This window comes from Xiphophorus hellerii, chromosome 4 (genome assembly GCF_003331165.1).
Source record: "Xiphophorus hellerii strain 12219 chromosome 4, Xiphophorus_hellerii-4.1, whole genome shotgun sequence".
NCBI lineage: Eukaryota > Metazoa > Chordata > Actinopteri > Cyprinodontiformes > Poeciliidae > Xiphophorus > Xiphophorus hellerii.
In genome coordinates, this window is record NC_045675.1 from 24,667,889 (window position 1) to 24,691,390 (window position 23,502).

Here is a 23,502-nt window from a genome sequence, read left to right on the forward strand (position 1 = left end):
GCCAGCATAAACAAAGAAATGATAAATATTTGAAGCAGTCTCCTCAGTTTTCTTGCGTGCACCTGTATGTGCTGTCTGCACTCTTTCACCCTCTCCGTGGTTTCCCCATGGGAGTGAATCACAAATACCAAGAGGATGATGTTTCCAAGCAATGAGAGGAATGACGGAAAAGCAGCACGAGGCTGGATAGTGAGTCATCTTTGAGCGTCCTGGGAACAGGGTTTAAGTGCGGCTGCTCTTAACCTGGATATTGTTTTGTGCTTCGTCACGCCCTGAAATGATACTGAATCTGATTACCTGCATTCTATTCCCTGATGGATTGAGGGAAGCGGTCCAAGTCACCTATTCCAGATATGAGCTTTCAAATGAAAAAAAACATCTTTTCTTGTTGGTACAAATGCAGAGTGTTGGTTTCGCTATGCTGTATAATCAGAGGTAGTATTCCTCATACACTGGTTGTGACGAGAAGTCCCTTAAACTACTGTTGCCTTTCTATCATTTTAAACCTGAGATCCTCAGACCAGCCCGTGTGACACTAATAATCGTGACATGTTCAAAGTCGTCTAAATTAAAATTTTTCTCCATTGTAATGCTCAGATTAAACTTCAATAAGTTCCCTTTACCTCTCTTTGATGCCTAAATGCATGAATAAACTGCTACGTGTTTTGTAGCTCATAACTAAGGAACTGAATAAGTCTGACTACCAGAAAGGAGCTGCACAGATAGACAGTAGCAGGTGCTAAATACTTGCTCTTTCTCCTTTGGACAAAAAAGTGCCCGTCTGAAATCTTTTTCCCCCCCAATGTATTGTATGAGGCCCAAAACAGCATGATTATGTGTAATGTTCAAGCACTTCTTCTAAAAAAAAATGTATACTGCTAAAGAAGCCTGTGGTCACTTAATGCAAGGTGCCCTTTTATTACCACTTGACCCCCAAACTGTCTGTGCACACCAGTGTCCATCGGAGAGGCTGGTCAGAGTATATTTTTGCTCCAATAGAAAAAGAAATAATGAAAACAAAGTAATCGTGAACAGGGGGAAAATGCAGCATAGTTGTGGAAGCTTGTTGCCGTCTTGTCCCCGTTTTTTATAAGTCGAAAACTGAGACGTTGGGGAAGCACGGCACTTCAAGGATCCCAGCTAAGTAGGAGGCGTTGTGAAATGATTAATGTGGAACAAAATGAGAGAAAACTGACTCATTTTGGAATCACAGCTTCCCAAAAGCCATTAAATCGTATCCGAAAATCTGCACCGGATTGAAATGATTAGAAACTACGCTTGCTATGACACACTGAATAACTAATGATCTAATGTTTTAACGTAAGATTGTTCCAAAGCAAATGATGATTCTGTTTCCCCCATTAGAAAACCTCCACATCTGACGTTCACCGTCCCAAAAATACAACCACAGGTGGCAACAAGCACTGCACATTTGACTGATCCACTTTCAAGTGTTTTCCTCACCACCGAGTTTCCTCTCAAGCAGCTCAACTGCAGTACGAATGGGATGGCTTGCTTGTACTGGAATTAACAAAGGCCAAATTTAATCTGAGACTCCACCTTAATATAACTTGCTGCTTTAATTACTCCAATAACTGTTTATCTTTCCTCTCATTGGGTTTACTTCATTTTTGAGTTGGCACTACGCTGATCCACATTGAGCTTCACAGAGCAGACGCTTGTCAGATGTTGAAAGTATCTTGAAATCTCTTCCTAACATTTGTTTTTATTCACAATGAACAGAAACCAACAAGATTTTTACTCTGGTATTTGCTTGGCATCCATAGATTGTGTGAAACACTGGAAATGCTTAGATCAGTACAGAGAAAATGTTTTGTTAGGTAAGCACCCGCAGCTTTTATTGCGCTAAAATTCAAATATTTAACAGTGAATGATGAACGTATACGACATATTGTCCTCCATTCATGCATGCAGCAGTTCAGTTTGTAACACTGAGCTGCAATATAATATCAGGTGTTAATGTCGCGCTGTCCACATGCTGTGTCTGAATGCTCACAGATTTATGCAAGCTCTATCCCTTGCGGGGCAAACTGGATAGTATCCAGGCTGCTCTAACAGCCTACTTACCCTCACCCCCCCTTTACATGAGATTTATGCAGTCTGTGCCCCCCACACAAATCTGACCATCTTAGGAATGGAAAGCATTCCCTGCTGGATTTTCCTACCAACTGTTCACAGCTACCATCTGCAAGAGACTTCGAGTCAAAGAGAGAGGACCAGCAGAGCTCACTTCATAGAAACAAAAATGCCTTCCACTTTTCATACAGATTTAAACTAGAATAGGATGCAAATGTCCTGAATTCTCCCTCGGTGGGGAAATTCAGGTGTACCTGCAGCAAAGTAGAAACAGGGATTTACACGAAATTAAAAATGATATAAACAGAAAATAAGAACAAGAGGCTGTACAGGGGGGTAATTTTATAACATAAGAGAAATAAATGCTGCATTGGAAATAGCATATTCAGATTCAAAGAAATGTACAACTGAGTAAGATCATTTTTAAAAAGAACAAAAGGTGCATGTATGTTTGGGAGTTAAAGAAAAACATTTCACAAAAAATGGAAATTATTGGTATTTTTGATGTTGTTAAAGAAATCGGGGCTTCTCTTTTCATTTACATATACTTTTATTTACAAGAGCCAAAATTACCACATCACCATAATTTGATAGAAGTGTGAATAATTTTTTTGTCATAAACATTTTTCCCTTAATGTGGCGAGCATAAATTGGGTGGTATGTTACTATTTTCTTTGTCGAAGAAGATGTTGTCTTTAGACCAGAGCTTATGAAACAAATTACTTAGTTAGCATTTGTTTAAATATGCTATAGTTAAACAAAAAAAACCTTAATGTTATTTTTGCCACCATTCTTTCTTTTACCTCCATAACATTTCCTCTGGCAAAACGAAAGGAAAATATCACATCTGACTGTTTTGTTAAATAACACATGTAATAAAACCAACCTTCTCTTTTTCCTGCTTCTGAAACACTATATGATATAAACATTTCACATTTTTAAAGTTTCCAAAAATTAGGCAAACTTAATAAATTCAAGGTGACAACAGAAGACAAGCTTTTGTGGAGAGTCGTTATATTCACTGATTAAAAGAGCAGAATGAGAGGGGAAAAAACCCCATCATGGAAACCTCTCTCCTGCTGGTTGCTGCAGTCCAAGTCACGCTGTCAGAGTCTAAGAGAAAAGTTGGAGCTGCTGGCCAGAGCACAAGCTGAGAAATAGAAAGCAAGGCTGGAGTTAAAGGCTCTTTTTGTAGCTTGCCAACAGTGGAGTTTAGATTTTAGTCTCAAACATCTGTCTACTGCCTCGCACAAGTATCCTGGAATCCCCCACCTCATCATCATTACTGTATTACACAGAAAACACCCACAGACTTGTGCAGCTCTCCTTATTAGGACAACCCAATGGGCTGTGTTCATTATGTACATCTAAGCCTTGACTTTCCACTACTGCATGTCAACACTTAGCAGGATGCTCCTCACTCCAAAAGTGAACATCTGGTCCTGACGAGGTTGGACATGGTAACAATCCCAAGGAGAAACCAAAAACAGGAACACAAACACACAGAGATGCAAACACAAGGATGAACTCAACGATTTCCTTTAGATTCTTAGATGGGGGACGTTGTGTAAAATTGGGGGGGGGTTGTTTTATATCATGTTTCAATGCTATTCTCTCATAAAAACATACATTGAGTGTTGATTTGATTCCTTTACGCATGTTTGAAAAAAAAAATCCTCTAATCTCCTATGAGAACCATTTGGGAGTGCCTAAATGCTTACTCTCATGGAAAGCATCGCCTTTTCCAAGCTCCTCTTCAGATCTGCAGTCTCCAAGCTGAGCTTCCCCTTCACAGAGCAGCCCTCCCCTGCAGCTTCCCCACTCATGACTCCCCCACTCAGCTCCTGCAGACTAGCGGCAGCAGCAATTAGCAAACTCCTGGTGGAACCTGGTGAGTCTGCTGAGCTCATCATACTAACTACTTCTCAGTACAAAGCTCCTAAGACCGGTTGTTAGCATTGGAGCGTTGTTGTGAGGTGGTCTGTCAGAAAGTGCAGGAGCTCCTTAAAGAGACAGAGACCCAATATTAAGGCGTCGAATTGCAAAGTCAATTTTCAAAATCTTATTTTTGTCATGTGCAGCATTTTGATAACAACTAGTTACGTGATTGTGCTGTAAAATGGCACTATGTGCATGGAAAATACATACTACTGCCCCTTTAAAACAAATGGCAGATTCTCATTGCTGATAGGGTGTGAGCTAATGACATGAATCACACTGACCTATTTTGTGAAAAGACAGAATAGAAGAAAGAGTGGAAGATTAGAAATTTGGAAAGTGTAAAAAGACTCCATCTGAGTGGATGTGAGTCTGTTTCTCCTCAACTTCACACCTACATAGTAGCTTCAAAGGTAAGCCACCATGCTGGTCATACCGGCAGCCAAAGTTGAGCTCTGTTAAGCAGAGATGCTCTCTACACATATAGATGCAAACTTTTCTCCTGCATTCACTCTGCGAAACTCTTACTGTTTGCTTTTTTGATAGACATCGTTGCCCTGATCTGCTGCACGTCCTTGTTGGAACCGGACTTTTGCAAACAGAAAACGGAACCAGGCGCAAGACCCTGTAGGGGTTTTTTTGTTAGCGTGTATTTGTTTGTGAGCCTCACATGACTCAGTGTCTGCTTCTTTTAACTGCCTCTAGAGGTGCATGGATGTGGAGCGTTGCAGTGACTGCTGCAACGCAGCCAAGTTTCTCTTAGTTTCCTTCCAGATCTGAACTCTGTGTGACTCTGATAACATTGAATCGAGAAACAATTTCATGCTCTTGTACTCGGGGTGCTTTTTATGGCTTCAACTGTTCCATTAAGGCGCTTCAGGGTCTGGGAATGGTTTTGTGAAAGGTGTGTGTGCGCGTCTCTTTCTCTCTCTCTCTGCATGCGTGTGTGTGTGTGTGTGTGTGTGTGTGTGTGCGGGTGGGTGGGTGGGTGTGTGGGTGTGTGTGTGTTTTAAGTTAATGCCCTCAGGCTCATCAGCCTTTCAGTTGATACTGCAAAAGGAATCCAAACAGCTCAAGCTCTTTTATTTTTTTGGTTCCCAACCAAAGCCACAGAATGAGATTACCCAGAATGCTTATCATTTCCTGTTTCTGAGGCTGTCATGTCACCAATGGGGTTCAAGGAAATTATTCACACTAACAAATGGACAGAAGACATGGGTGCAAAATATGAGGTATCCTCGTCGTTCAGATTTTATTTTACCTTTATGACATATCAAACATCTAAGCAAAAGTTTTAAAAGTTTTTTTTTTTTTTTTTACTTGGTATTGTAGACACAAATAAAAAAAATATTGTGACCATCACCATGTGTTGCTTACTGATCTTTATATTTCCAGTTAACTCGTCATAAACAAGTTTTACAGAAGAAACGGTTTTACAGTTTCTTCCTCAAAGAAAGAACAACGTGTTTATAGGTCGCCCATAGTTTTGGATTGTTGTTTCGCCGTGTGTCAAAGTGAGCAAGCTTGTCTCATTTGTTTCTGTCTTGGCTTCAAAGTGGTATCCAATCATAGATAGCGTGGGGAAGTAATGTTTGAAATGGTGAGCAGGATTAAATGGGTTTTGAACACGGATGGAATAAAGTATGAACAAAATAACCTTAAGGTTTCTGAAAGGAAGCCATCTTTTGGGTCACTAGCTGCCCACCATCATGATCATTGTTACATTCAGAAGAAAAGTGGGAACCTTAGACTACGAGCTTTGCAGTGAAGAATGGCGGGTGGAAGTAGTGCTTAATCGAAGATAACATATGTTAAAATTTTTCTTATCTTTTTTTAAAACACATGTTGATGGTTTGTAATTTAAAAAAAGAGATTTTTCTAGCCTGATGAAGGGTCTAAAACTGCTTATGCACCAGCACCTCAGCTTCCGAGCTGTCATTTTGACATTAATGAGGGGTTAAAGGTTAAACAATGAGCTCACAGCTTCGACAAGCTGTGACAGTCAGCAGGCCTCTCAGAGTCGACAGAATGGCATCACAGAGGAGGTCATTGTTGTTCTTGGTGACACTTTCTGGGAGAGGTTCCTGTGACTCAGAGAAAATATGCGAGGATAAAACCGAATCAGTCAGTCTGCTTCATTTCATTTCACATTTTGTATTTGTAGGTCTTATTCTTAAACTTGAAACCCCCGTGGATCTTTGGACCAACTAATTCAAATTACGCTCACACTGTGATGAGACTGAAATTGTGCATTAAATGCGTAGGAAACACAGGAGATAACACTTCAAGCAGCTCCACTTCCTGCGCTATCGGATGTTCCGCAAGTTTGGGATTGTGAGGAAGTTACGAATGCCCTGATAGCATCTCACATCTTCAGAACAGAAAGGCTTCAAGTGTTTGTTTTTTCTTTCACTAAGATACCCTTTCAGTATTTATCTTTTCTTGTACCACTCAAAAGAATATCAGCTGTTGGTTCTTCCTTGGTCTCACCCTAACGAGCTTTACTCAGGCTGATTAGGACAGGAGAGACCTCCCAGGCTTCTCTCAGTCACATGAAAGCTGTTAAAATTTGCGTTTTTAGCACACTTTAGCATCTTTTACTGCTATAAGGTGAATAAGTAACAGGCAGCAGAAAACTAAAGCCTAGTAGCAGCTATTGTAAGCTGGTGATAACCAGCTGTTTTTACTGTTCCATCTCGCACACATCTGTTTCAGACCAACAGATTTGCTACAGAAACGAAGGGAATTATTGTTTTTATTTATGTCTGTCTTTTCTACAAACTTGCATTGGCTCCTTTTCATAATAAGACGTAATATACATTGCACAAGAAGGAAAACAAATACTGTAGTTTAGGAAACCCTAGCAGGCTTCATTCTATGTATCATTTCCTTTTAAACCCGCTCTTCCTGTCCGGGGTCATGGAGCGGCCGGAGTCTATCCCAGCTGTCACCAGGCGAAAGATAAACTACCAGCAGACTGCCAGTCCTTCACGAGACCATTTGACCAATCAACAGGACATATTTTATATACTTTCAGGACAGAGGCTCGATGAAGACCCACAGCACCATCTTGTGGTCAACAGTGGCTACAACAGTAACGAGCCACATACCCTGATGCAACCTTTTAAATTCGATGGAAAACACAGCTGCAGTTTTGAGTTCTGTGGAGTTGGTCCTCCACGGGACCTCAAAAGTGAAAGAAAACATACAAATCTAAGTGTCAATATCCACATTTTTGCAATTTCATTTCCAGTTATTGTTTCGTCATTCGGTTCAATAACCGAATGAGAAAATGCAGAGGTGGAGCAGAAAAAACTAAAATAAATGATTGAACAATTGAAGAGGTGTCAATAATTATAATACAAATGAAAAGCTTTGATTAATACAATATAAATAATGTCATATTAAAACATAATGGACATATTCGGAACAAAATGCAGAATGCCCAATTATTTGATTCTTCTTTCTATGAAAATGAGTCAGTTGGGGTGTGTTGGGCATAAAATTTTAATGCATCTTTTCACCTGATAACGCCTTAGAAACCCTCCATAAAATGGATGGACAGAAGGACAGACGGACGGATGGGGTATTAAGATGTTTAAAGATTGATGAGAGTAAATAATACAGAAACTGCAGAGGTTTTATGCAAAATAACTCTAGATTTATTTTTGCTTCACAGAAAACAGAATATCTTAACATTTCTCAGCCATTTATCTGATAAAAACGAAACATGTCATTTTGGCACGTTCTTTCTGTTTCTATGTTCTTAATGCAAAGAGAAAGTGAAGAAAGTGACAGCATAATATGAGTCAGGCACACGAAATCAGAACAAGAAATCCAAAAGAAAAAAAAAATTTAACACAGGTTAAATTTATCATAAAAAAGAAAAATGATTTGGAAAAGTAAACCAGCATTCTGGTCATTTCCTCCAGGCAGCAGAGATTGTGCTTAAACTTCGAGTAAAGGCCAGCAAAGTCTGCATGGAGGAGGCCGGATGTTCCGCAGGCGAGCAGCTGCTCTCAATGTGGGACGGAGGGGCTGACAATTTACTCATGACGGACAGAAACAAATGGACAGGAAGTTAGCTCAAGAACTGTACACGCATTTTTCCGCCCCTCAAAAAGTCACAGCTCACTGTAATTCTGAACTTGTGAATTTACAGTTTGTTTAATTTTATCAGGCTGCTAAATGTGACGATGAACCTTATTTATTTGTTGATTTTTAAAAAACTTTTTTTTTTTCATTTTTGGGGCTCGAATCTTGTATTTACATTTCGTAGTCTCTCGGTGTTACTGTGATTGCAGGATCGGCTGCTTCAGACGCAGCTTGCTGCTTCCAGAGAAGATGGGCGTCTGCTTCTCCATGTGGAATTGGACCAGGTGACCGATGCTCTGGAACACCTGGTCCCGTGTTCGCACCTGATTACACAAAAACAGATGAAAACTCAGAAAACATCAACAGTGCCTCGAAAAATTTTTTATTCCACTTGAAGTATTCATAAAAGAAGATTATCTATTTCATTGTAGTCTAGACCATCCTAAAACATAAATATGTCATCATCTAAACTAAGTATTCCCACAGCATGATGCTGCCCCCACTGTGTTCCACCATGAGAATTGTTTGTTTAGGGCAGGGATGTCAAACTCACTTTCATTTCGGGCCACACAGAGATTATGAATGTCCTCAAAGGGCCTGCGGTGGGGATTTGAGTTTTTCTGTGTTTATTTTAGGTTTTTGTGTCTATTGAGTCTCTGTGTTGTCCTGTCTACCCCTTGATTGTTCCCAGGTGTGTCTTGTTCCCTGATTACCCTCTGTGTATTTATACCCACCTGTGTTTCTTGTTCTTTGTTGGGTCCTTGTCGGATCTCTCCTGTCTTACTTGCTGCCCATTTAGTTTCCAGTTTGCTACCAGTTATTGAGCCTTAGCCTTCTGCTCTTGCTGTGCTGCCTGGATTGTTGGACTTTGTATTTTTTGGTATCGATATTAAAATCATCATTTCACTTCCTAAAGCTGGGTTCGCTGCGTCTGCCTCACCACCTTCACCGAATTTCATGACACCTGCTGTGTCAGAATGTATTAAAAATAGCCTGTTAAACTGTTAAAATATTAAAGCTTTTCTTAAAATTAAATAGTTGAACATATATCTTCACATTAATTCCATTTGGCACTATACAAACTGAATTGATTTGACTGATAAAATAACATCTAAGCCCACAATTGTTATCTTGAAGGGTTATTTATGAGGCTGTCTTAAGGGCCATATAAGTAGCTATGGCGGTCCGGATTTGGCCCATGGTCCTTTAGTTTGACACATGTAGTTTAGGCTAGTGTGGAGTATTAGGTTTCTGCCGCAAATAGAGGTAAAAAAGATAGATCCACATATTTGCTTTGCCCCCTCCATTGCTTGAGGCCAACTTCAAGCAGGACTTTCTTTCGTTTTCTTTCCACAATTTGTCAATCTCATCTGTTATGCAGGAACTGTGGAGTGTGCAGCCAAAGCCTGCCCCGTCTTCAGATTGTCCCACCTGAGTGGTCTCTTCTTATAGCTGCAGCTCCTCCAGATACGATATGATGCTCTCGATTAATGCTCTCCTTGCTGAGCTAAGCTCGTCAGGTTGTGTGGATCGCCTCAACGTTTTAGGTTTGCAACTACAGATCACCTTCCTTTTACTTCACATGTATGGCTTACCTTTTGTCGCTCTGTCACTTAAAATCCAGATAAAATGCAATGAAGTTTATGTCTGTTTCGTGTCAAAATGAGTTCAATTTAAAGAGGTAGGATAACAGCACACTACCTGCCCGTGTGAATCCACCAGCAGTATATGTCGCACAGTGGCGCCCTCCATCCCACTGAGGACGTATTGACCGGAGGCCGAGCTGCTTTCTCTGACCAGGAAATCCCCGCTGCAGGTGAGGAGAGACTCTGCCTTTTCTCTGTCCAGCCTGGAAACGAGGGACATGAAGATGCTGTGAAATAATGGGGAAAAAAAATCTGAAACCTGACAATTTGCTGGTATGATGATTCTCCCCACCTGCCGTGGAACCAGACTTCCTGGTAAATTAAGCTCTGGACTGGGGTGTCGAAGAGGGGAGGGTGTTGTTCTCCACTGTCATCACACTGCACAGAGTCTGGTGGAGACAAAACCAAGAGGAAATACAGGAAAAAAGAGAGCTGAATTTTAATGGTGTGCAGTACATTCCTACAAGATTTACAGGATATTATCAGCTGCAATACACACGTTTCAACTTGCACAAACTCTTCATGTAAAGGAGCTGAAGCTCCTGCTTGGGATTCAAAATAGTGTTTTAAACTAAAGCCAATAATGTCTATATTTTGATGGCCTCATTTTAATGCAGTGAAGTAAGTAGATTCACCACAGAGGAAAAACAGATTTCACTCAGCTCCTGTGTGTCATAGAAGGGCTATCCCGAACAATCGCCTGAAGAAAAAAATGAGGATTTTAAATTTAAACACACAAAATTGAATTTATATCCTTTTTAAGAAGCACATCACTGACAAAAGTTTAGTGTTAGCAGCTGGCGTGAACATATTGGTTCCTGTTTTGACTATGTTTGGACATTTAATCAAATCACACTGGCCTGGGCTTCCCTGTTAAATCTCAAGTGTGCACTCACTTACACACAGCCGTTGTATAAACAGTGATTTATTTCAAGTTGTGAATGAATAATCCTGCAAAACTCTCACTGCTACTATACAAAAAAAATCAAAAATAAATACTATACTAAATTATGAAAAAATATATATTTTAAAGTACACAACAGATTGCACCTTCACATATTAATCAGGCAGTTTAAACAGATCAGACACCAACTGATGTCCACCTGTTAAGTTAATGTCTAAACTAGTTAGTCAAACTCTGCCTTTGACTTTTTAAGTGAATTATTTGCTCCTCAAGTGACCCAATTCCGATTTTTTTTTTTTTACGTAATGCGATCTGTTTCTGATCTTTTCATGACCGTCTGAACAGCACAGGTCGGATTCTTTTCGAATGCGACCCATATCCGTTACGTATCCGATTCAAATGCGGCCTAACGTTCAGGTCGCATTCATCCGAACTGAACGTCACTGATACTGGACAAATCTCACTATTCTGCGCCCTGATACGCGCAAGCGGGACATATAACAACAACCACGACGGACTATAATGAGGATTAAGTTGTTAATATGCAGCTCCGGTCGGACAACAATTTCAAATATGTACGCTTTGCTCCACCGTTAGCCTCCATATTTACTTCCGCAAATACTGAGCACGTCGTCTTTTTATGGTGGCTGGCAGAACACTGAGAACTCTGACGCCATTGCGCCCTCTACTGCGCATGCGGGACACTTTCAGGTCCTTTGCCCGTTCAGACTGCAGAACACATACAGGTCGCATACTGTATGTGTGGCAGTGTGAACGGCCCTGGCAAAAAACATCCGATTTGACAAAATATCGGAATTGGATCACTTCAGTCTGCAGTGTGAACACAGCCTGAGAATAAGATTATTGAGTGTTAAGGAAAATGTTGAAAACGTGTTAGGAAACTTTTCTATGCGTCAGTCCTGTGTAAGCCTACACCGTCCACAGAACTTTCTCTCCTGCAGCCTCATCTCTGACATTCACCTGCAGATGGAGCTGAAGTTTCTTCTCTGACTGAGTAGTCATGGAGCGAAACCGGCCGAGACAAGCAGACCTGCAACAGATGAGTCATGCAAACCAAATGTAATAGATATCTTTGTCAAAGTGTGTGCGTGGGGTGTGTGTGCGTGTGTGTGTGTGTGTGGGGGGGGGTGGGTGTGTGTGTGTGTCCTGCGTGAGCAGCTGTTTATGAACGTAACAAGACCCATGGCCTGTAGGTTAGAGATGTGAGGTCGTGACAGGAAAGTCGCTGATTCAATTCTCACAACGATTGTTGGAAGTGACTGAAGAGCGTCCTCTATTACAAACTAGTGAGAAAGGCATTTCCTGTTCAGTTGTTCTTCCCCAGTGACCCACAGATGGAGTTACGCTGTGCAGGGCCACCCCGAGGTGTACTCGTATAAATGACTGGCTTTAATGAACTAATTCAGAACAATTTGAAAAAGGAAACATTTCTTGACTTATATTTTTCATTCTTAAAGTTTGTTTTAAGAATGAAGTGTTTTAGAAGTGATCGTGTTTCAAATATTACAATCTATTGCTTAAATTGAAGGACAAAACTTTATTTATTTATTTGTTTGTTTGTTTTTTTAACTCAATTGCTGCTGAATAAACTAACCCTAAGGCTTTCAGCTACATCCTGCAGCTTCCATCAGGGAACTGAGTCACTGAGCTGCTCAATTATACAAAAGATATTTATCCCAGATCAATATGTTAAATTACAAATTATCACCAGGACGACAAATGTTTTATTTAGTTTTCAATTATTTAGCTAAGTGAAAAATCTATATCTCCTTACTGCTACTTACAGATTATTAGCTTTTAGTTTTAGACTTACAGCATACATGGTATTAGGAATCAAGTACAGGAGGAAACGGCATCAAAATGAGTCACAAAATGTTAGAAAGAGCAAAATATGACCCAAGACAGTTTTGACTCATGATTGTGTATGGTAAGATAGCTCAACTCAGCACATAACAGATTTTAAAGCACTCTTACCTCCTGAATATCAGGCTCCTGTTTCTTCTCCTCCTTTGACACCTGCTTGCCCTCTTTGCCGCCAACCAGTGAAAAAAAGTTTTTTCCCGTGGTGACGTTATAGTAGTCCGGCTGCTCGGTGACCTCTTCCTTCTGCTTGGTCTTTTGCTCCACTGATGCCTCTTTGGGGCTCCATCTTGGACATATCCTAACCACAGACCTGAATAAAAACCACAACCGTGATGTTCAGATGTTGCCGTGTCTGACAACACGCTGACTCACTAATAACTTTATGACCTTGGGGAGAGGAGCGTTGATGTCTGGCTGAGAAGCTGCCGGAAGCGCGTCTCAAAGGCCAGCCCGATGGTGCTGATAATTTCACCGGCCCGACCTTGGGGACACTCCATGATATGGCACTCTACCCGATAGTGAAAAGGAGACGCATCATTCCCATAATTCAAATATCTGGAGCTTTTTGTGGCCTAAAAAATGAGCCCTACCTCTATTATTAATGACGTCCTTCGCAACGTATGCAATATAGTCTGACATGTCCTGTGAATACATTTAAAGAGGCTAAATTAGTCATAAATAGGAGCATAATTATGACACATTAAAGTCCAACATCTGTAGATGGAGGTAAAGTGTGTAGAGTAAGATTTAAGTTAAAGTTAAGATTTTTGGACCTGACCTGAGTTAGAGTTAGACCAGTGAATCTAAATATTCAGTCTTAGCACAACTCGAGCTCAGCTAATAGATTGACTTTAATCAGGAAAGAAATTTTAATTCAAGCTTTCTGGCCTAATTCTACATTTTAAAAATAATAGCATAAGCAATACAATACATTGTATAAAACCTAGTAAATTTTTTGCATTGCTATTAACCTGAAAATGTTTGTTCATGTGGAATATTCGAAAACAAAAAACATACTGGGTCTCCTCCGGAGGCAAATGAAATGCCCTGCATGGGATGGTTGACAATCATCTGTGGAAGAGAAGGGAGGGACACATAAACAGTTTTTTTATACTGTTGTTAGAAAAAATAAAAATTATATATATATATATATATATATATATATATATATATATATATATACTGTATATATACAGTACAGACCAAAGGTTTGGACGCACCTTCTCATTGAATTCAATGAGAAAGTGTGTCCAAACCTTTGGTCTGTATTGAGTACAGTACACAGTTGTGTCCAAACTTTTGGTCTGTACTGTATATATATATATATATATATATATATATATATATATAGTTCGAGTATCTCAGGGTCTATATATATATATATATATACACTGCTCAAAAAAATTAAGGGAACACTTAAACAACACAATATAACTCCAAGTAAATCAAACTTCTGTGAAATCAAACTGTCCACTTAGGAAGCAACACTGATTGACAATCAATTTCACCTGCTGTTGTGCAAATGGAATAGACAACAGGTGGAAATTATTGGCAATTAGCAAGACACACTCAATAAAGGAGTGGTTCTGCAGTTGGGACCACAGACCACTTCTCAGTACCTATGCTGTCTGGCTGATGTTTTGGTCAGTTTTGAATGTTGGTGGTGCTTTCACACTCGTGGTAGCATGAGACGGACTCCACAACCCACACAAGTGGCTCAGGTAGTGCAGCTCATCCAGGATGGCACATCAATGCGAGCTGTGGCAAGAAGGTTTGCTGTGTCTGTCAGCGTAGTGTCCAGAGGCTGGAGGCGCTACCAGGAGACAAGCCAGTACACCAGGAGAAGTGGAGGAGGCCATAGGAGGGCAACAACCCAGCAGCAGGACCGCTACCTCTGCCTTTGTGCAAGAAGGAACAGGAGGAGCACTGCCAGAGCCCTGCAAAATGACCTCCAGCAGGCCACAAATGTGCATGTGTCTGCACAAACGGTTAGAAACCGACTCCATGAGGATGGTATGAGGGCCCGACATCCACAGATGGGGGTTGTGCTCACAGCCCAACACCGTGCAGGACGCTTGGCATTTGCCAGAGAACACCAGGATTGGCAAATTCGCCACTGGCGCCTTGTGCTCTTCACAGATGAAAGCAGGTTCACACTGAGCACATGTGACAGACATGACAGAGTCTGGAGACGCCGTGGAGAGCGGTCTGCTGCCTGCAACATCCTTCAGCATGACCGGTTTGGCAGTGGGTCAGTAATGGTGTGGGGTGGCATTTCTTTGGAGGGCCGCACAGCCCTCCATGTGCTCACCAGAGGTAGCCTGACTGCCATTAGGTACCGAGATGAGATCCTCAGACCCCTTGTGAGACCATATGCTGGTGCGGTTGGCCCTGGGTTCCTCCTAATGCAGGACAATGCTAGACCTCATGTGGCTGGAGTGTGTCAGCAGTTCCTGCAAGATGAAGGCATTGAAGCTATGGACTGGCCAACCTGTTCCCCAGACCTGAATCCGATTGAGCACATCTGGGACATCATGTCTCGCTCCATCCACCAACGTCACGTTGCACCACAGACTGTCCAGGAGTTGGCGGATGCTTTAGTCCAGGTCTGGGAGGAGATCCCTCAGGAGACCATCCGCCACCTCATCAGGAGCATGCCCAGGCGTTGTAGGGAGGTCATACAGGCACGTGGAGGCCACACACAATACTGAGCCTCATTTTGACTTGTTTTAAGGACATTACATTAAAGTTGGCTCAGCGTGTAGTGTTATTTCACTTTAATTTTGTGTGTGGCTCCAAATCCAGGCCTCCATTGGTTAATAAATTTGATTTCCATTGACGATTTTTGTGTGATTTTGTTGTCAACACATTCAACTTTGTACAGAACAAAGTATTCAATGAGAATATTTCTTTCATTCAGATCTAGGATGTGTTATTTGAGTGTTCCCTTTATTTTTTTGAGCAGTGTGTATATATATAGTTCGAGTATCTCAGGGTATATATATATATATATATACTGTGTATATATACAGTACAGACCAAAAGTTTGGACACACAGTTGTGTCTAAACTTTTGGTCTGTACTGTATATATATATTATATGAGGGAGGTAAGTTGTACCTGTAAGTTGGAGGCTGTGATCAGAGACAAACTGTCTGTGGACACTGTCAGGATGGCTCTGCTCCCAGAAAACTGCATGTTGATCTGACCCAAAACAGCAGAAATCCCTTTACACGGAGGCTGATGACGACAAAAATCCCAGTTACTCCACCGATCAGTCATCTGAATGCTCTCCCTGCTTGTTTATACCGCACTTACCCTCTTAGTTCTCAGCAAAGATTTCACTGAAGTCCTCTCACACAGTCTGCTAATTGCCTCCCTGCACATAAACACAGATATGAAGCATGTAAACAGTCGAGCGCACAAGCACAGAGATACCTTTGTAAAGAAGGGATTCGGTGCGTCCTGTGACTTGTGATGCATGTGACAAAAGGAGAAAAAACACATTAGAAGCAGCCAGTGTACAACAAGCAGGGTTACATTTGTTCCTTATAGTAACTTAGACAGAGGAAGAATACAAATTAATATTTTTATAGTAGTATGTGAAATAAAATCCTACCTTATAAAAAAATAAGAATAATGTTGTATTATATTGCAAATCCACCACTTTTCAGAAGCTAAAATTGCATATGGTTTCAAAACAATTCATTTAGCAGTTGTTTTATTTATCTAAAATTAATATTTTAGGCTGAACAACTCAAACATTTAGTCTTGGTAAAAATACCCCATGGCCCCCCACCCAATAAAAATCAAATTAAAGGATTTAATTCAAGCTCTATTGAACAAAAACAAAGACACCAGATAAAGCCAAGTTGTAAAGGCTTGTTAACATTCAGTGCACCATAAGTTCAAAGTTTATGTCCCAAACCTTTATATGATTTTCTTAAAATTAAACTCACAAAAGTGCATCAAAGCTCCTGTTGTTGGCTGGATGTGTTTACTGATTAAAAATGGCTAAAATTCCCAGCTTCATTCCAAACTCTGGTCAATTGATTCATGCATCATTAGTTTTTCGTTGTTCTGAAAAATATTGTTCTTAATAGAAACTATTTTACCGAAGTTAAAATGATTCATGATCAAGACAAACTCTAAATATAATAGAAAATAGTTCCAAAATTTCAGCAGTGTGTTAAAGGGAGTAAAAAAGAAGGAAGGAATTCAACATTATTGTAGTGAAACACACATGTGCTCTGGTGCACAGTTATAATACTAGACAGTTTATCAACTAACTAAATTATTTGCTAACAAATTGGGAACACTGAGCATGAAAGAATTTAAAGAATCCAGGGGGTAAAAATCTAGTTACATGAGGCATGAACAAGGCCTCTGCACAACGCAAAACTCATCTGGACCTACTTAAGTGGATCGGAGTGATGCCGTAAAGTTTTCCTAGTTGTCTAGCAAATCAAAATCTATCATAATTTGGTAAAACAGTGTTAAATATTTCACTAAACTGCAGACTGAAGAAGGAACAGGGAAATGCTGGGCAATATTTGCACACAGCTTACAAAACAAATATGAAATACCACCCGGCATGTCAGTGGGGGCAGCAGGACTGCACTGCTGCTTTTTGCAGATGATGTGGCGCCTGCTGGCTTCATCGGGTCACGACCTCCAGCTTTTTGTGGAGTGGTGCGCAGCTGAGGATGAAGTGGCCAGGATGAGGACCAGTGCCTCCAAATCAGAGGCATCCTGAGCCGGAAAAGGATAGAGATGGGGACATGGTCCACCCCCCAGTGGGGGAGTTCGAGTATCTCAGGGTCTTGTGCACAAATGAGGGCAAAATGCAGCAGGAGATCGACAGGTGGACTGGTGCTGCGTCTGCAGTGAAGCAGGATCCAACAAGCTTTCATGGCCGACTTGATTTTTGTGTCTGGGCGTGTGTTTGTGTGTGTGTGTGAAAGCGTGTTCCTACCAATGTGTTTGGTAAGAACTCTCAGAAGAAAAGTCCTTAGATGTGTTATTTTATAGGCTAATTTTTCATACAAAATTATGGTCAAGAGAATAAAGATGGTTACATATAACGGGATTCTTGTTTTACTGCAGCAAAAATGTGTTCCCCGAAGAAGTTAAAAAGCTCCATCCGAATGCCCAGATGACTTCTGAGAGCCGATGCTCAGGTCAGAAATGCAAAAGCATAAAAACACACATAACTGTGTAAGCAACTAGGTTGTTTTCCTGGAAGAACATTTATCCTCCTTGAAAACGGGTTTCATGTAATGGATGTGTTCTCCCTCTCCAGCTCGCTTTTTAATAAGACTATGAGAGATCATTAGGAGGAAATTCATCTAATTGGATTTTCTGGCCCATCACTCAGCAGCGCTGTTGTTAACAGAGGTTGCTGTGTGTTGGCATTCTGCACTAGGATGTCAATATCAAATGTTGACGAGAAAGCCCCGGTTTATGAAACATTATACATTTAATTTAATTTCCCCTCTTTGAAAATAAATAATAAGCTACACATGCCCGCTTTGGCAAATGTAACGTCAAGCTTGGAGTGAAAGGGATGTCGCTGCTCTCTTAAACACATGCACAAAATCAGCAAATATATCAATAATGCATTAGACGAATGCTTAAACGTTCCTGTATTTTGGTCTTCAGCTTTCTCTTTTTTTTGATAGCATTTAACTAAGCAGGATAAAGAACTCAAAGTTTTTTTCAAAGTGTCTCCAGTAGACACCGGAGACCAGTAGAACTATATATTGACTTTGTTTTTCTAAATACTCAATTTGAAGAACTGTTGTTTAATTTTCTTTCAAACTACACGATCTTGTGGCGTGCCGTGGTGGCGTAGTGGTTAGCGCGACCCGTATATGGAGGCCTTGAGTCCTCGACGCGGCTGTCGCGGGTTCGACTCCCAGACCCGACGACATTTGCCGCATGTCTTCCCCCCTCTCCTTCCCCATTTCCTGTCAGCCTACTATCATATAAGGGACACTAGAGCCCACAAAAGACCCCCTGGAGGGGTAAAAAAAAACTACACGATCTTTATCTCGTTGCTAGATTTGTTTCTAAAGTACACAAGCATTTCATTAACTGCTGATTTGGAAAAAATATATATCTGACACTTGAATTTAGATACTGTAGGTCTAATGTAAAAATGCAGAACATGTCTGGTGAATTTCCCTGCTTTTCAGCTATTTGTAATCAGACTTTCTGGAATCCTTCAAGCTCTTTTCTCAGAATGATTACTGGTACTTGCAGACCTCACCATGACCTCTTCCTGTCTGTCTATGTGGACAACTCTAAATCACATTACTGACAGAGAAAACATCTTTTCTCCTTTGAGCTTCTCCAACTTCATGGCTGTTGATTATATTGTGCGCATACTTCAAAATCTGCATTATTTGCGTTTGCAAAGCAGGCCTTTGTCCCGAAATTAATACAAACCACCCAAAGCTTAAGTAAGGCAGTTTTTACTTTAAATTTGTACTGCTAAAAAAAGAAAAAACACTTTCAGTGTTGGGGAAACGTTTACCTTCGTCTTCAATTTCAAAATCCTTATGGGCGAGTTACACATTGTTAGACAGGAGGTTGGGATAGATACGGTCACATTTTTTGACGCTTTCCTTGGCAGAATGGCAGAGCTCGATTAAATTCGTTGGCTTCCTGTCATGGTGCCAGCTTTTAAATGTAGTCAATTTCATTTCCAATAGATCGGAGCCAGAAGCTAGTCTGCTTAATCCAAACACGTTTTAATGTGTTTAGGATTACTGTCTTGTTGACAAGCTGCAAACACGTTACCCAAATCCTGTCATCCTCAGACAAAAGTAAATTGTTGAAGAAGTCCAGAAAAAAACCCAGAGGCCGCTGAAAGGGTCCAGTCGATCATAAACTGGAAACGGCTGGAACACCTTTGTTCCCATCAGCAAGCAAACCAAATTTTAGACAGAGACCCAGTTAAATACTCTGACTGTTCTCCAGTGGGATAAAAATAAAGTACAGAATACAATACAGTCCTCCAGAAAGCAGCAAGCTGGAGATGCCTTTAAGCTGAAGAGCATTGTACCAACCAATCCAAAATAAATGGTCCCACATAATAAACTGGTTTGCTGAACTGGTAAAGTCCATTGACTGAAACAGACACTGGAAACTCTACTGGAAATTTGTGGAACAATTTAGAAGCAGAGCCTGCTGTCCCATATCCATCCAGGATAATGACAAGTTTATTGATGAGTGCAAAGACTTTTGATCAAGGAGTAGCTAAAGGGACAATTAACCGGACATTAGAAGGGGCTCCTGTAAGCTGCCCATCTGGAAAGCATTCGCAGCACTTCACTTTTTGCACATTTTGTTGTTACGGCCCTTATTCCAAATTGCACTAAATTCATTCCTTTCTTGGAAACTCACACAAAACTGTGGAAGAAAGTTTTTGAGGGTTTTGAAAATGTACTGAAAATAAAAGAAAGAAAGAGAGAAAGAAAGAAAGAAAGAAAGAAAGAAAGAAAGAGAAAGAAAGAAAGAAAGAAAGAAAGAAAGAAAGAAAGAAAGAAAGAAAGAGAGAAAGAAAGAAAGAAAGAAAGAAAGAAAGAAAGAAAGAAAGAAAGAAAGAAAGAAAGAAAGAAAGAAAGAAAGAAAGAAAGAAATTACGTAGGTATTTACAATCTTTGCCATGGGTGAGTTATCGTACCGTGTGACTTGCATTCTTGTATCAACGTCGAGTGTCCTCATGGACTGGACCACTTCCACGCTACCCATGTACTTCAAAACACAAGCAAATAAACAAAACACAAGTTACTAAGTAGATAGAAACATGATCAAAAACAGCATTAGGCAGAGCTGTTGTGACTTTCTGTCCCATAAATCCACTGTATATATCCACAGTGTCATTAAACAGCGGATTTCACAACTTGATAGTAAATACGTGGAGATGATTGTAGAGGCATTAATGCCACCATGCGACAATTTGCTCACTTTTTGCAGCCCTTCTCCCATTGGTCATGAGTTCGAATAAAACAGGCCCTATAGGCCGGAGCTGGGATGAGTAAATCCATTGATGCAAACCCAGCTCAAATCAATAAGTGTACATGTGGGTGGGGTGAGTGGGCAGAAGTGTGATACGTGTGTGTGTGTGTGTGTGCTTGTTTATAGAGGACAGCCAGACAGTCCGTTCTCTTTTCCACTATCGGTCAGTTCACAAGTCCTGGTCCTAATCACCCACGAGAACACACCTCTGTTTATGGGACAGCATGAGCCCTGCTAATACCAAACACACACACAGACACCCCCACAGACACACACACACGCACGCAAGCAAGCAGAGTTGATCTAGAGAGGAGCAGAGAGCCAGGATGAGTCACTACTGCCTACACAGGAAGCTGTACGTGAGAACTGGAGGGGGGGAACGTATGAAAGTGAGCATGATAGTGTGGAAAGAGCAGAATGAGTCAAGGGTCTGTGTGCTTTCTTTGGCTTTCTTTGTGTCCGATTATCCGAAAACTGTTGATCAAAATCAACACAGACATCCAGAAAACTCAACTGTGCTTCACAAAGAGAATATGTGGTGATGCTTAAACCCAAACATATGGAATGGAAATTCTCCTCAGCATTAGTTGTTGCTAGATTTTGAGTGTGCAGGCATGGAGAGTGGTCAGAAGTGTACCTTCACGTGATGGTGAACTGCTTTGTTCGATGTCCTCACCACTGCACAGTCGTCTACTGTCTTCAAGCGGCAGAGCCCGTCACTTTGCTGCGAGCACGGGGCGCAGGAGAGGCTGGCCATCTGGTGCAGTGTGATGGGACGCCTTGTGGAGAGGAGAGCCGGGTGAATCGGGTCTGGTCCAGAGGAGAAGGACCCACCGAGGGAAGAGCTCCAATCTGCTCTGTCGTCCCGTTTACTGACAGTTCTGATTGTGTTCGCTTGTCCCTTCAGGACTCTCCTCAGGCAGTTTGGACTTTGCAGCCGGATGCTGGCCACACGGGGCATGAAGTTCCTCAGGGTGGATGATCCATGGGGAGATGGAGTCCCGGGATCAAGCTGAGCAAAATCAGAGTCTAGGGAAAGGTCCCTCTTTGAGGGTAGCAATCTTTCAGGGCGATCCTCCAAAGAGGTCAAGGAGTCGTTACGCAGTGGGCTGTATTTGGTGCGTTTCAGCATGCCTGCAGACGATTGAGAAAAGTGTAAAGATGCAAATAAGCAGAAAATGTCTTCTCATTAAATGTCACTGAAAGAGACCCACCTGGTAGAAGTCCTGTCTGTGGTTTGAACTTGAGTATGGTTTGCTCTCGCATAATCAGGGCACTGGAACACTGGCAGAAGGAAGAAAAGAGAGAGCTGATAATATTAATGACAACATTGAGAAAAGCAACAAAGTTCTGATTTTTAGTTTTCCATGCCAATCAGCTGCTCTTTACAAATGTATCCCCGTGTTTGGGGGGAATCATCAGTTCATCAGATGTGATTCCCACCCCACATCACAGCAAATTCAACTCACCCTCACCGGTCTGGGTCTGTCCTGTGTAGATTACAATCCTGTCTGCTCCGCTGCAGTCATGCCGAGTAAAGTCTCATACCTCCAGACTGAACACTTTTACAGTCAGTTTACCGGGCATCCAGGGTTTTCTCTCTGAGGCATGGATCAACTGAGCAGCTTTTATGAATGAAGTCACTTTTTTTTTTATGAATGAGAGACTCTGGCTCAGTTCCTATGTCTCTCTCTATGACGCTGCAGATGAATGTATGAATGAACCAGAGGAGAGATTGACAGACGGACCCTAAGGCACTGTTGCCCCTCCCTCACCGATAAACTACCATCCAATCACAGAAAGGCAGGGTGACTCATGCTCTGCACACACACTCTCTCTCTCTTTTTCTTTTTCTCTCTCCTTCTCTCTTTCTCCCTCTCATGCACACACACACACCTACAGTTATACACTGAAGCAGAGCCAATAGAGTGCATTTGTCCCTCTCTGTTAACATCATTTGCACCTTGGAGATGCTTTTAAAGCGCATTTATTAATGCATTACTAGCTCGGCTTCCTCCCTTCAAAATGCTTCCTATCTGATTTCTGAATGAAATGAACTTTTTACCATCTGCTTTGCAGGAACATGGTCGGGCTGACTTGATCTCTGCGATAAAAAAAAAAAAAAAAAAAAATTGTAGTGTATCCAATGAAGGTATTATTCAAATGACCCGCATGAGCGCACAAACGGAAGGGGATTAAATGAAACATTTGCATTTCCGTGTGATTCAGATCGGAGCGTTATACCCGGCGCCAGTGTTGAGAGTATTTTACATAGAGAGTTTGCTGCCGATTAAAAAGATCCTCACTTCTATTTTTGAACTGTTTTCATGACATTTTACTCGGATGTAAGCAACGCGGCACAGACCTTTATACAGATCAAATGAAAACATGCAAACAAGAGATAAAAAACACACATGAAAACATGCAAATCTTGTAGTGATAATATAATACACTAAATATTAAGAACTTAGTGTAAGTAAAGTGTAAGAACTTTACTTAAACTGTGTAAAAAGATAGACACACTTGTTTTGTTTTTTTTTTGTTTGTTTTTTTCTTACTTTCCGAAGTTAAATCAGACCAAACTTCTCTTGTTTTAGGTCAGATGGAATATATAAAATTGCTTCTATTTGCTACATGTCACAATAATGAAAATATACATATATCACATATTTATTCATTAATGTATTCCAGATCAGAAAAATTACATACAGAAAAAGTACAATGTTAAACAAGGAGGAAAAGTCATGGATGATAATCTTATGGCTTTGGAAATCTCTGACAGGTTAACTGAGACATTTGTGTTAACGGGAGACACACCTGTGGATGTATTGTAAGACTACACCTCAAATACACTGCTTGCTGGTTTGAATCAATGGGAAAGTAAAAAAAGAAGAAGAAGAATATAGAAAATCAG

General features: G+C 40.9%; 1 protein-coding gene across 2 annotated transcripts; it reads right to left on the reverse strand.

Moving 5' to 3' along the window:
• Window positions 1-7,936: 7,936 nt before the first annotated feature.
• Window positions 7,937-22,298, reverse strand: LOC116719254 (SHC-transforming protein 3). Of its 2 annotated transcripts, none has more exons than XM_032561738.1 (14): window positions 22,064-22,298; window positions 21,803-21,872; window positions 21,226-21,722; window positions 20,254-20,324; window positions 15,882-15,942; window positions 15,684-15,803; window positions 13,582-13,635; window positions 13,155-13,206; window positions 12,952-13,072; window positions 12,676-12,874; window positions 11,662-11,731; window positions 10,069-10,165; window positions 9,832-9,979; window positions 7,937-8,453 (listed from the first exon to the last, which is right to left on the reverse strand). In XM_032561738.1, the coding sequence occupies exons 2-14, from the start codon at window positions 21,852-21,854 to the stop codon at window positions 8,325-8,327; spliced, it is 1,671 nt and encodes a 556-aa protein (XP_032417629.1). In that variant the 5' UTR covers window positions 21,855-21,872; window positions 22,064-22,298; the 3' UTR covers window positions 7,937-8,324. The 2 variants fall into 2 exon arrangements, with proteins under 2 accessions (XP_032417629.1, XP_032417628.1); XM_032561737.1 differs by having other exon boundaries at window positions 22,058-22,298.
• Between the last annotated feature and the right edge of the window lie 1,204 nt (window positions 22,299-23,502).